Source organism: Parasteatoda tepidariorum, chromosome 3, assembly GCF_982258835.1.
Source record: "Parasteatoda tepidariorum strain Cologne lab strain chromosome 3, Ptep-v5.0, whole genome shotgun sequence".
In the NCBI taxonomy this organism is placed as follows: domain Eukaryota; kingdom Metazoa; phylum Arthropoda; class Arachnida; order Araneae; family Theridiidae; genus Parasteatoda; species Parasteatoda tepidariorum.
Window position 1 is genome coordinate 18438054 of NC_141757.1, and position 15311 is coordinate 18453364.

Below are 15311 nucleotides of genomic sequence, written 5' to 3' on the forward strand. Positions count from 1 at the left end.
CTTACTTAACACTGCGAGAATTTATTAAAATGTGTAATATTATGCAAATAACTAAATTTTATCCTCAACAGTCTTTAAATTACCCTCTTATACTATTTTATGTGTTTATTTCAAAAAATGATTCTCTCTCATTATCAAAATTAGAGAAAAATTCGTAGTAAATAAAAATAATTGAAGGCATGATAAAAGACAATCTTTGTGGATATTGTTTTTTCAAAAAAGTAAACAAACAATGATTAATTGATAAACAACTTGAAAGTTTTTTTTTCTTTAATTTAAACTGAAAATTATGAGAAAATAAACATTTAAATGTGCATTTTTTTAATTTAAAAAAAGGTATTTATTTAAAAAATAGGTTTAAAATCACTTAAAAACTTATTTAATATCCTCCCAAAAGAGATAATAAAAATTCAACCCGTTGAGAATAGTCCTAACAAAGTAAATATTTGTGATAGTAAACAGAATTAAACCTATAAACAAATATAATTATAACAGTGTGTAATTATTATTTAAACAGTGAATTAATTTTTTTTTCAAAATGGAGTATGAATAAAAAAGCAGTGTTTTTTTTATAAAGGATGACCGATTATTTTTACAAAAACAGGGTTCCCACTCTATGATGAGATTGAAATTCAAGGACTTTCCAGGACTTTTCAAGGACCTCAACAAAATTTTCAAGGACCTTAATCTAAGACCAATTTCAAAAATTATTCTCTTCTATTTTACTAGAAGCAACAATGCTTGTTGTGGCAATAATTAATTTCAAATATAATACCTAAATGCTTTGCCTATATAGAGAGAAGAAAGTATATGTATTATGGACTAAAATTTATATTTTTCAGGGATGAGATTAGCCAAAAGGCAAAAAAGCTGAATTTCCACGATTATAAATTTTACGCAAGCGCAACCCTTTGATAATAAATTCCAGACAGTTTAAGGTAATAAATAATGTGTTGACATACAATTTTGTACTAATCTATTATTATATAAATGATTACATTGCTACTTAACATTTAGTGAAAATAAAAATTACCAATTGAAAAAATAAAGCTGGAAATTATAATTTTCCTCAGTTCACATAAGAGACAATTAATACTTGAAAAACTACCTGGTTTAGCAAATTAAAACTACTGAGAATATACATTAATATTTCATTTCTTTTAATAAATACTGTTATGTGTTTTATAGCAAATATATCAGTAATATTACTTTTTAAATTATATTGGGAAAAAAAACTTTAACAATGGACGGAATCATTATGTTAATATTATAGTCTAATCTAACTAGAGCCCTTTGAAACATATCAATAACAGTGAAGTAGAAATATATAGTAACTCCTTAGCATACAAAAATTGCTATTTTAGTTTGAAAAATTACATGACAATCAGTAACTATTTAGATAATTGTTTTTTATTTGATAAGAATTTTGCCTTTTATAGCATAAATAACAGCAATTATAAATAAAATTTTGATGATGAGTTAATTAACTCTTTTTCCAAAAAAAAAAAAATTAAATTAAATCCCTTTTTAAGTGATTGCTTTTGTTTGCTATATCTTTTATGTTTGCTATATTTAGTCGTTAGTCCATCTTCAAACATCTCGTGACAAATCCTATTTTTTCTTCTTTGCAAGCACAGAATGTAAGTTTTGAATATATTCCCTTCCAGTTTCTCTGATGTTGTAACACTTACATATACTAATAATCGTCGTTAGAAAAACAGTCACCTTTATAGTAACTAATTTAAAAAAATAATTTACTTCTTGCAAGAATCGCGATAGTTGATTTTAAAATAGCGTGAATATGAATAACAATTATGGATTTTGAAATCACATGAATATGAAACTAGATATACGATTTTGAAAATGAGGAAATACAAACTGGGATATAGAATTTTTAAAATGCGTAAATACAAATCACGATTCATTCTTTTTAGATTGCGTAAATACGAATCATGATGCGTAATTTTTAGATTGCATAAATAAGAGTTATGATGCATAATTTTCAGAATGCGTGAATGCGAATCCCAATGCCTTATTTTAAAATCATGTATAAATACGAAAATCAATGTTTGATATTATAAACCGCATGAGCAAATCAAGACATTAATTTTAAACTTGCGTGAATACGAATCGCTATATAGGTTTTTAAAAAGGCGTAAATACGAATCACAATATCGGATTTTTAAATCTCGTAAATAAGAATCGCAACATACAATATTCAAATCGCGTGAATAAGAATCGTAACACGCAAATATGAAAAGCTATGTTTGATATTAAAATCGTGTGAATAAGAATGGAGATATTAGCAGATTCCAGCTTTGGGACCTCTAAAAGGCTTGTCAGAAGCAGCGTCGCTTGTACTACAAAAATCGGATCTATCGGGAGGGCGGGTAAAAAATTCGGAAAATCTTATCAGCTGCTGTAGTAAAAGGGGAGAAAATAGCTATAATAAGTAAAAATGAGAAAGGATTGCTAGCTATGTAGTTTGAATTTTCTGTTTCTCTTTGAAAATCGGTGAATTTTCTGAAAAAGCGGAATACTTATAAAAAAAGTGAAATTTTTAGAAAAATCTGAATTTTTGATAAAAAAAAAAACTGAAATTCAAGAGATAAAAGTGAAAAAAGCGGAAATCCGCTAAAAAGCGGAAAAATCTCATCCCTGATTTTTTTAAAAACAACCCTACTGGTTTTACATATTAATTCACAAAATCATTTTCAGCACAATCTATAACTAATGGTAATGAGGTGTTAATGGTGAAATCCTTTAATCCTGTGTATTTCCATGTGAAGGCTGCATGAAAGACAGAGTTAAATCTTAGGTATTCCATATTCCGTGACTATTCCATAACCCCCTCCTCTCCTCTATTAAGCATAGTTTCTGAAATTATTCATCCATAATTTACACAACCTTCTCTAAATGTTATGCAGCAACAATTCTTTCTGAAAATAAAAATTAGAAGGAACATATCCCATTTTCACCATGGTTAAAAGCATTATTCGTTATGTGTAATCCACAACTGCCAATGAATATGAGCTGGTGGGAATATTTCTCTTTTAATTCACACTGAAGCTTCTAATAGAATTTCCAAGTGACATAGGGTCCATCCATGGATAATTGAAGTATTTTAGAGAGCTTTTAACCATCATCCATGCATTTGTAAAGAGAGGACAAAATATTTTCTGCAGTTCCATGACCTATAAATTGGGAGGTAAGATACTTAGTGCAAACTTTATTATCAATTCCTTACCATAATGTCCATCTGCTTAGATTGTAGAGACTGACTTAACGTCTCATCAAAGAGTACAGTGTAGCAATCAACATTCTTCAGCTCATTTATAAGAATCCCTTTGAAGTATAGTGCCAATCCAAAGGAGCCCAAATAGGCTCACTTTGTGGCACTACAAAAAAATTGTCTCGCTATACAGCTATCAGCAAACATTTTGGAGAACAATTTACTAATCCCTTCACAGGAGTTACATGAATAATTACTAGTGATGCACTTCAGACTCCAGAGAATTTCAGCATCAAGCACATTCCTTTTGACCAGATAAGAAGACAATGTTACCTCGGCCACTAAAGTTTCTGTTTCACATGGGGCACACGATGTCGAAGGAGTATTTACACCAGATGAATTAGATGTTGATGTCTTTGGAAAAAGAGAACTCAGGGCATGAGACTGCTTTTTTGTCTTACCTTTCTTTGATGTGTGATTTCAGAGCAGATTCTTTCATTTTCGCGATATCGATCTCCTTCATGCATAATCGGCACTTGGCTCTGAACTTCTTTTCGGGCATCGATAAAATCCATTCTTTATAAGCTTGATTATCCATCCATTGGGGATTAAAATAGCACTTCCCAGGCATAACTAGTCTAAACTACATAACACAAATACGAAGCCGTGCCTTTGCGAATACGATTTACAATAAAGTTTTGAAATGACGCAAACGTAAGGACAAGTGCGGATGGTAAAACGGCAAATTTATTGAAAACTACAAGGTACATATTGTTACGAAATTCGAGAGTATCCCAGTTTCGTTAAGAAAAAAGAAGATCTAAGCATATGTGACAGAAGATGAAGTGGAGTCTCGCCCCGAACGCATTGATTGTCTGCTGTGCTCCGCGTGCTTGGCAGACACCAAGACGCTAGGCCCGGTTAGAAACGGTGGCGTTAAAAACCAGGTGAGAGAGTTCGGGAACAAAACAGAAAGAACGAGAAAGATCCGCGGGTGTTTTATAAAAAGGGCCGCCAGCAGTATTGGACAAATTCAAGGACCTATCAAGTTTTTCAAGGACCTAAGACGTTTTTCAAGCACCTTCAAGGACCTAAATTTAGCAAAAAAAAATTCAAGGACTTTCAAGGACCGTGGGAACCCTGAAAAAAGGGTACATTATTGGGATCAAAGGGAAAGCAGGGTGGGTCACCCTTCAAAAAAAGCTAAGGGAGAGCACTGGAATATATATATATATATCAATTATTTAGTATCTATAAACTAGTAACAAGAAAAAAACTAACATTAAGTTATTAATATAAACAACTGAAAAATGTTTAACTCAGTAGAATTTTAGATTATGTAAAAAATAAATAAAATATTCAAATATAAAGTGTTCAATTGTTTAATCTAAAAATAAAAGACTAAGAAAGAATTAATATTATTTATGATATTAGAAAACACAGTGTAGCTGTTTAGCAAAAGAGAATTGTCTTTACTTTTTTACTAAGCAGAGTATTTATTGATGTATTCCATTAATTTTCATACATTTTGTTAAGGATATCACAGATGATGTTTTATGATAATCAACTAAAAAAAAAAAAAAAAAAAAAAAAAAAAAAAAAAAAAAAAACCTTTAAACTTGAAATTTTACTGTGAACCTGTAAAACCATATAACAGTGAAAAAATATTGTAAGTAAAGAAAAAAATATTATATACAAGTTAGCAGATGTCACAAATAACTTTCACTGGAAATGAATTTGGGTAATTTTTTGAGGTCTGCGCTTCAAGATTTAAAATCCAAGACTGCCCAAAGCTTAAATAAAAATGAATTACATTTTCAACTTAATTTCAAAAACTATTACAGGGTGCATAGCCAGATTTTTCAACAAAAAATAAGCACCTTTTAAGCACTGAAAAAATATTTTTAATCACTTTCCTAAAAAAAAAACTTAATCAGGATCTGTGCAGTAATAAAAATTCAAAAACTTAACATAACTATGATAAAATAACTAGTTTCTAATAAATATTGCAGAGAAAATTGTGAAAATCATACAACTTTTGTTATTTAGAAGGACAATCGACACTGCAAAGAAAAAAATATCTTTTTAGAAGATAGAAAATTAAGCACTTTTTACAAACCCCGAATAAAAAAAAACACCCTTAAGGGCTTTTAAAAAAAGTCAATCAAAAATAAGTATCTTTATAAGCACTTTTTAAAAATGCTACACACCCTGTATTATCTTGCGAAACAATTATGCTCTTTCAGAATTTAATTTCTTTCTTACACTCTTTATATTCATATCTAATTAAAATCACGCTATTAGACCCACACTTAAACCTTTGTTCGCACTCTAAGATACAATAGGTAACATTCACAAAAAAATAAGATTAATATTAATTATTAAAGTAAGTAATTTTAGAGTAAAAATACCTGCTGAATAATAGGGGGCTGAGGAGGATAATCAGGAGGATTATACTGCATTGCAGGAGGAGAACTATAAATCGGTGGAGCAACATTCATTGGGGATTGCATATCCTGATGAGAGTACTAAATTTAAAATTAAAGGAAAGAATTTGTACTGTAAGTCAAAACAAAACAGACAAGATAGATTCTTAAAAAGTATCAGAATAACAAATGTAACAATCTCTTTTAAAACAAGTGAGGTAATAAGTTTAATTTTAAACATACAAAATTGGATACATCATTTGCAATATGCATTACGTAAATCAGTTATGTAGTTTTTGTATATGGTAATATCCCATACATTATAATTTTTTAAGACAAACTAATACTTTTAAATTCAAATTAATAAATGCCCTTTAAATCACACAACCAAAATATTTACAAGATTAATAGACACAAAAGTTAAATCATTTGTAAGCACAAAAAAAAAAAAAAAAAAAAAAAAAAAAAAAAAACAGACAATTAAATCAATTCTTAAAATAATAGATCAAAATATTTCTGGAATATTTTTCAAAATTTTATTTAAAAAAAATCTTATGAATACTCACCACAGGAGGCATTAAATTCTGGGGAGGCTGATCATATGAAGGCATTGAAATAGGTGCTGGAGTACTTTCACATGCCATGGAAGCTGAAAAAAAAAAAGTTCCAAGTTTAGCATACGGAATAAAATAATACACAATTACTGAAGAACCGCACTAGTCCAAACTAATTGGAATCCTTGCCCATTCTGATCTTTTCAAATTCAGATTGTGATCGATGTACACAACTTATATTTATATAATTAAAACACGAAGAAGCCTCTTCAAATGCTTATGTATGAATGTACCAGAATCTATCTTTCTTTTTAATGTGACGAAGGTAGGAATGCATTAGAAAGCTGTTGTTTTCACACTATATTATGTGAATGATTTTTAGAGATATTCATCACTTTTACAAAACATTCTGCATGTTCAATAAGTATGTTTTGCATAGTGCATATACTGTAGTACAATCTCCATTTCCTACAGATCTTGTGTAGAACATACAAAAATAAAGCTGTGCAGAAGAGCAAAATCTCTCTATTAAATTATCGCTTTCTCACATCATGAATAAAAATATCACAAGTTTTGTTTGTGTGATTAACTACAAGATCACATGCTTTTCACGATGTTTTATAGCAATTTGTATTTCAGACATGTTACAGCTGTTTTAGAAAGTAAAAAGGAGTTGAAATTAGCGTTCAAAATTTTGAATCAAACTGTATAAAATTTAAAGAAATTATTATATTAAACAAAATTTAAATTAAATGAATGATAGCTTTTTTTATAGAAACATGTCCAGTAATTTTAGTCAAAACACTTTCTTATTGAGAACCGAAAATAAAGATTTAATATTCTTTAGAAAATTGCAATTTTCATTAGTATTTATAATTAAAATGTTTTACAAATCCTGAATGCAACTAAACATTTCTTTAACAAAAATCACTTTCTAAACAAACCCTCACTTTACTATTTAAAAAATGCTTGTGTATATTGACTGGATTAAAATAATTCACAATAAACTAACTGAGTTAGAAGAATAATTTAAATTGTTAAACACTTTATCCTCAACACACAAGACTTAACTTCCTCTTCTAAAAATAGTTAATAAGTATATAACTTTCAATTTTATCATCAGAAGATTTCAGATTATTCATCGTTATATAATAATAACAAAATTTTTTAAAAAAATAGAAAAAATATATTAAAAACGAAGAAATAAAGAACTTCAATCACTTTCGTTCAATTTGTAGATTGCTCTCCCAATTCAGCCCATAAAATTTTTGCAATTTTAAAATTGTTAAGTAGAAAACACTACAGGCGAAAAAAGCCAGATTTTTTTCAAATCCGCAGAAAAGTGGCACGGCTGAAAATCACACGAATCACATCACACATTTTATTGACAACATTTTAAATTACTCTAAAGATGAAATCTGCATTATTTTCTATCCTAGACTATATTATGCTTCATATGGTTTTTGAATTATACGCATGCAATCTAGATCTTATGCACATTACATGATTTTATTTTATTATCAGATTTCACATGGTCCTCGCCTTAATTAAATTTCATTATTTATCTTTTTATAGTATTATTGATGGAGCTATTGTTTTTCTTGATTGGTTTGTTTCGTATTGATTTTCGTGGTCTCTGGAAAAAATTTATAACTAAATGAATATTTTTACAAAGTTTCTTTTCATTTGAAATTCTTTTAAAAACTTATTACTGGCATTATCTTTCCAGATTATTCGAAATACGGGAATACATTGGTCTAAATTTGTAGTATTCTGCTGTATTTTACTACACTATTTTAGATATTATACCAGTTAAGTTCTATTTATATTAATATTAGAAACTAATTGTTTTAATGAAATTAATTTAATTCTTCGCCAAAAATAAAACAAAATTTAAAAGAATACTTAAACTCTACACTTTTGAATTCATTATTTATAAAGTTTAATTTGAATATTTTGTACAGTAGGATCAGGCACTAATAAAAATTGAAACTTACTTTCTCCAGAAGTCGGGGGAACAAGAACTCCTCGGAAATGAGGATTTATGAGAATTTTACGTGACTGCGTAGAAACAGGAGGAACTGAAGGCTCTGGAGGAGAATACTAAACCAAAGAATAATCATATAAGCAAATAATCAATCATAGGCAATAACAGTTTCGAAAAAGTAATCTATTACAATTCAAACAATTTAATGATGATGGAAGATTATAGAAGAAGCATTTTGTAAAAATAAAAAAAATGTTCAATCATAAAAATTTCATACATAATGAGGACCTTTAAAGGTAAAAGTTTTGATAATATGGGGATTTTTTCACAAGTTTTCTAAAAATGAGTAACACATTCAGGGCTAAACGACCCTATCAGACCTTAAAACTTACAATGAGCATGACATCAAACACCACTTTTAGCTTAATTCATGTAAACAAAAATAAATCAATAAGAAATGTTAAGTTTCACTATAATATCATTTTAAAACAGATGAAAGAATACGAATATGATGCATTTTGTGTTACACTTTAAAAACTTGATTATTTTGATGTAGCAATTTTTAATAGTACCCAGATAATGGATAAATACCTACAAAATTTATTTTTATAAGCATTATTTTAGGAACCAAAATTCTTTTAACTGAAAATAGTAATGACAATAATATTTATTTTCACATAACATATGTTACATTTTCGTAGTTATTTTTACTTTACCGTTTCATTATTATAGATAATGTGTTGCTGAATAAAAAAAAAAAGTTATATTTATATATTTTTTGAATGAAAAAATTAGTCTAGAGCAATAATATATTTTTGCAATTAAGTTTATCTTAACTTTAACACAGGGAACAATGGTCAAAATAATAAACGCACATTACATACATTATGGAACACTAATTAATGACTTAGTTTTGTAAACTAGTAAATAATGAAAAATCTTTACTTGTGGTGCTTGATTTTGCTGCTTGTTCATAAAAGGTTGAGGGTTGCGGCTATAAGTTGCACTCTTCATTCTAGGTAAAGGCCTGCCTTTAAAGCGCATTTTTCGTTTTTGCTCATTTTCTAGAAATGCTTGAACTTTAGCTGTTTCTTCTTGACTTATGACGGAATCTAAAACAAATTAAATGCATAGTCTAATGGTAAATGTGACAAAACCAAACAGCTTAACAAATAGTAACAATAAATTTTAAAAATAAGGCATTAATTTAATTTTTTAATATTATTCTTTTTAAATAGAAAAGAGAATTGTTAATTTAATAAATCATAAATAATATAAAGTTATATAATATTAGAAAACATTACATTTGTAACTGAGTAATTATTAAAGATAGTATTAAATTCTTGAAAAAATTCCAGACTATTATTCATATCACTTTTATATTGGTGGATGATTTTTTTTGTTGAACACATCAATTTTTTTAAGTCTATGTCTTTTGATGAAAATATTTTAAGAAAGCTAAATTCTGAGTATATTTGAAAAAGTGGCACAATTGAAATAAGATTATGATTTTGTGACACAAACTCCCTCTCTATCCCTAGTGAACTGGTCTAAACGCCGCCTTCTGGCGGGCAGTTAATAGTTAGTTAAGCTTTTGAAATCTTTATGGATAGACAGTGATTACTTTCTGTCTCCCTTTTGTAATTGTAGTATCTGTTGGTAATTTTGTGTGTAACTTTACCTTATAACATTAAAATACTGTTACGCTAAAAGGGCTGATTTACAGTAACCCATTACCACCAGACAAAATTTTAAATTTATAATTGAATGATAAATTTTTTTGGAGATTGTTTATAAATTTATGGTTGCAGCATAGTTAAAAACAGAGTTTGTTGATTTCAATTAGCTTGATTTAACGCACAATTTAAATAAAAGAAAGTTTAGAGATAATTTTTTTTTTTTTACAGTGTGATTTATTTTTTAAATTAATGGGTAAGTTATTTTATGCTGTAATATTTTTCACTTGCAGATAATGTATGAGGCAACAAAATTCAGTTTATAATTTCAAAATTTTTTATTAAAAAACAAACAAACCTGAAATTGTGATTTCTCTATTCTTGCTTGCTTTTCCACAATTAGTAATTATTATTCTAATTTTGTAAACATTTTATGCTACTATTAAACAATATTCAGCGCAATAATATAGTTTTAAATACATCGTTATGACTCATTTTAACTACACTTATGCTTATTATGTATCAGTTAATTTAATTACAAATAAGAAATAAGTGTAATTGAATTAATAATATATATTAATTCAATTACGTTCATGCTTATGACATTTAACTATTTATAATACAGTGTTTTCACTACAGCGCAAGAATCTTGCATATTTGTTTCTTTTCTCGCATTAAAAAATTATTACCGCGAGAAATTCGCACATTCTATAAATCAATTTCAAAATTCACGAATTTCTCGTATTTTGGAAAAAGCTTCGAATTATGCCATTTAGAATAAAATCCGTTTCACTTTTCTTCCTGGATCTTTCATTATTTTCAACATCTGCCCCATTATCTAGCTTCCCTATTCACCAGTATTGTTCAGAATCTTTTCGAGCAACATAACACAACCACGGAACCCTTTTCAGAACACATTTCTCTGCAACCACGTGTTTACCGTAGGTAAGATTTCTTCATGTAAGACGTTCAAATTTTTTATGCACAGATGTAAAATGGATAAATACCTTGTAAAGGCAAAATCTTCTATGATGATGCACCAAAAATATTCAATGTTTTAAAAAATAGAAGACGTTAAAAATGTATTATGATTAAAGAAATGATTTTTTTTCAAGAGTTTTTGTGTTTTTTTAGTTTTTAGAAATCTCACCCTGTTTTTGGTAAAGGGTGAGAAATTCTCACCCATTTTTTTTCTATGATGAAAACAGTGTAATATAAACACTCACAAGGTATTTTGAATAAAGTAAAAAAATCTGATTTAATTTTGAAAAGATACAATTTTAATAAAATGAATAAAAGAAAACATGAATCCTGGTCTAAACTACAGAAGTAGAATTAAAATCAACTAAAAATTACCTAAAGTGTCAGGAATATCTGTTCTCTTTTTAGCAGGAGTCAAAGTTATTATATTACTTCTTTCAGATCTAAAGCGTTCCCTGTGATCATCCTCATCTTCGCTTTCTTCATCAAATTCCATTTCGTCATTTGAGTCTGGAACTAGACGTTGAGATGAGGTTAGACTTTTGCTAACATATGCGATGGTATTACTGGTAGTTTCAATTTCTATATTAGGACTAGAAATGGACTCTTTCCTTTTTATTGTGTGCACTTTTTCCAACTCTTTTCTTGAAGTAAGAGAAATTAAATTTCCTTTTTGTTTCTCATAAGCTTTTTTAGGAGTCTGAAAAAAGTAACATTTAATCATTATAAAAATTTCTTAAAATGGAAAAATCACTGTGCAAATATTACGAGTTGAAAATAATTAGATGCATACAGTCTACACTTTTTAGTACAACCCCCATTACAGCAACTCTTCCAATATAAGAACCGATACACACCTCATTTGCTGTTCCATAGACACTATGTTACTTTGATGTCCATTAGAATGCTAACATTGACACCCCCGTGACAGAATCGTGGCAACACAGCGACACTGTTGCAGAACGTTCACGAGTTCTCATAGAAAGATTTTTTTCTATGGGAAGTAACAAATTTCGGTTTTCTTTTCTGAAGAAATTTTCCCTTTTTTTTTTACTATGCAGTTATTACCATTAATTTCCACATAGTTTTCAAAATCCTATATTTACTACAACTGAATCTCGAAGCGAAAACATGCAATTATTAGTCCGTTTTTGAAGAGTCCAATTCGCGTGAGTTCATCACCGTTTTTTTTCTTCTCGGTAGTTACTGCTACGGATTTCTTAGAATTAAAAAAGATATTACATATTCAATTAAAAAAATTATTTTATCCCAAAAGTTTTTTTTCTCTTGATGCTCTTGATACTTTAAATTACAGGGGTCTGTCAAGGTTTTTCTGAGAGGTATCTATTTTGTGGAAATTTAGACCAAATTTGCGAAAATAAAAAATTATATAAAAAAAAATCAACACAAAAATATGAATTTATCCTTTCTTACAGGATACAAAAATAAAATTTTAAGAAAGAGTATTTTGTGAAACTACCGCTTTTCTTAAAGTTGAATTTGTGAAGGTACCGCTAAACGGTTGTAAATTTGGCCTGGACAGACCTCTGAATTAGTAACATGTATATTTGCTATTAAAAGTGTCTTGCGGAAAGACATTAGTACTAGAGAGGTACGTCGCAGAAAGCCTGAAAAAATTTTGCCACAGTCATAAAATATAGCGACTGAAATTTAGTCGCGATTTAAAAAATAAGTCATAGAAATTACTTAAACTATTATTTACTTCGATGTTACCACACAATGTAAAACGCCTTGAATTCCTTTAAATTGCAACTATTTTGCCATTTATAAGCCAATTTTAAAATTGCAAATATGAACTAGAAACCATACTTTAAAGAGCAGTTGCAAAACTTTAAAAAATAAATCGGAAAACATTTTTATACAAACAAATTATACAATAGGGAAAAAAAACTATCATAGGAAATAATGTTTTCAAATTATGTGAGGATTTTTTCAGACCAAACTTTTGATATTGAACATTAGTAACATTTATTTAAAAGATTTAAACTTCCTTAATGAGATGCTAATTTTTAGAAGCTTCTTAACATTTTCAGAAAGAGTTGATAAATAAAAAAAAATAAATAAAAGAATATTATTAAAATTAATAACATCATTTGTAAATATACAATCCATTAAAAAATGTTTAGCAAATGAAATAGTCCTCTTTACTAATTTTTTTTCTCACTTAATATTTAAATACAAAATTCTTTTTTACTTAAAGGATTTTTCAAATTTTTTAGGAAGATATATGATATTTTCAAAAGTTCAAAAACAAAGTATTTTGAATGAACATAAAAAGATAAATTATCTGAACTCTTCATGAAATACAAAAACTGCATTTGTTAAAAGGAAAAATATCAGTGAATTACTAACAGTTCAAAATGTTTCTTTTTTTAATTAGACATTTAAAACTAACACAATTTTAAAATACTTACCTCAATTGGTGACGAATCTACATCATCTTGCATAAAACTGTCGAGTTCATCATCTAGATTAAGATCTAATATATCTTCATCTGCAGAGCTACCAGAGAAAAATATTACGATAAGTAGTATGAAGACATAAAAATAGCTATAGTATATAAATTTAAAAATAACAGTTTATGATCAAATAAATAACATATCTGATGAAGCTTGGTGAATATTTGCCAAGCTTTGTGTTGGAATAAGTATTAAGTTAAGTGCCAACACCAAAAATTTGAAATAAGGTAGATTATTTTTTAGTTAAACTTTTACTAAAAATTAACGCACTTGAAACTATTTTAGAAAAAAAAAATGCTTATAAAGATTACATCAAGTATATCTATATCGGACAGGAAAGTTGTCGGAAAAAATAAAATACTAGTACTAAATTACTATTACTACTAAATACTAGTAATTATTAAATACTTCAGCAAGGGAGCCCAACTAAAAAATCCTGAAAATTTCTTGAATAAAATATATTTACAAAATATGAAATTCTAAATAAAATATATGCAGCATGATTTAAATGAATAATTATTTATAAGTTTACTTTTATCTCTAATCACATTTATTATTCTACCAGAACAAATATTTTCAAATTATACACATGCCAACAAGTATAAATTCTAGTTCTAGTTTTTTAAAATAAAATATACAAAAATTTTTATTAATAAATATGATCGATGATTTCCTGTAACTTCTGGATCACAATTATAGAAAAATCCGGGAATCTGGATTTTTTCCGCAGCACAATCATCTCTGCTTTAGTACTAGTAATTACTACTAGTACTAAGAATACTATTTAATAATTGATATAAAAACACTGAACATAAAGAATATTTAATATTCAAAATATTTAACTTAAAAAATATGTATATAAATTGTATAATATTGATATGGATCTGTTTCAGGGGCTGTAAAAAATCTATCACCACAACCATAGTACTTGTAATAGTATATTTTAGATACCTATTACTTCAACACCAACAGTACCATTACCAAAATTAATTAAGTCTCACTCGGGATCAATAATAGTTGGGTAGTCTTTTATTATAACCTTCAAAGCTGATAAGAACTTTAATACAACTTTTTATAACAATATTTTTATCTGGTGCCCAAAGTATTGCGATAACAATGCAGCAACCTTAAAATAAGTATACTGATACAAATTATGAACTCTTAAAAAAATTTTTTTTTCATGGGTTTGCATTTTTTATAATGATTTCTTTTGTTTAAGAAAGAAAACTACCTAAGTAAAAAATAAATAACAACAATAAAACAGCTATAAAAACACAACAGCTATAAAAACACATTAAAAATAACTATTGGAAGTGGAAATCAATTTAAGATTGAGACTGTTATGTCTCAATCTTATAAGGCTTGTTTAACAGTAAATGGCTAATTTTATTACCAGAGTCAAAGTAAATAGTTGGATTTTCAATCTAACTTAGGAATTGAAAATGACATCTAATATGCTGCAAAATATAGTAATTTGAATGCCATGCAAGCCGAACTAATTTAAGAAATAACAAGATTAATTTAGAGCTAATCATCTTTTGCATAACAGCACGACTTACAATAACATCCATAATCAAATGATCAGGTACATAACATTAAATACAACATTATTAAATAAATAAAGACTCACTCAGATTTCCGCACATTGGCAACTTCATACAAGTCAGCATTATTTTCACCTATCTCTACAGGATTTCCCTCTTCATCAAAATATTCTACATCTGGATCATCTAGATTGAAAAATACAAAATAATTATAAAGTATCAGCAACACACAATGATTACTATTTTTGTTTCAATTTATTAGCTCAAATTACATTTCAATATACAATTTATGACTGATTTTAAAATAAAAAGTCAAGTAATGGTCATAATATCAGAGAAACAAAAAAAGGTAAATTCCATTAAGTAAAATACAATTAGAGGGGAAAATCATAAGGATTGACTACTTAATTGACTTAACTTAATTCTTATAA

The 15311-nt window shown here is 27.8% G+C and overlaps 1 protein-coding gene across 3 annotated transcripts in view; it reads right to left on the bottom strand.

Moving 5' to 3' along the window:
- The window catches only part of LOC107455260 (uncharacterized), a 59638-nt gene that overhangs the window by 25744 nt on the left and 18583 nt on the right, over window positions 1–15311 (bottom strand). For all 3 annotated transcript variants that reach the window (XM_043045663.3, XM_043045666.3, XM_043045665.3), the window contains 7 exons: window positions 14967–15066; window positions 13292–13379; window positions 11232–11556; window positions 9145–9311; window positions 8210–8315; window positions 6225–6307; window positions 5644–5760 (listed from right to left, as the gene is read on the bottom strand). In XM_043045663.3, the coding sequence (XP_042901597.2) occupies window positions 5644–5760; window positions 6225–6307; window positions 8210–8315; window positions 9145–9311; window positions 11232–11556; window positions 13292–13379; window positions 14967–15066 (986 nt within the window). The remainder of the gene's footprint in view (window positions 1–5643; window positions 5761–6224; window positions 6308–8209; window positions 8316–9144; window positions 9312–11231; window positions 11557–13291; window positions 13380–14966; window positions 15067–15311) is intronic.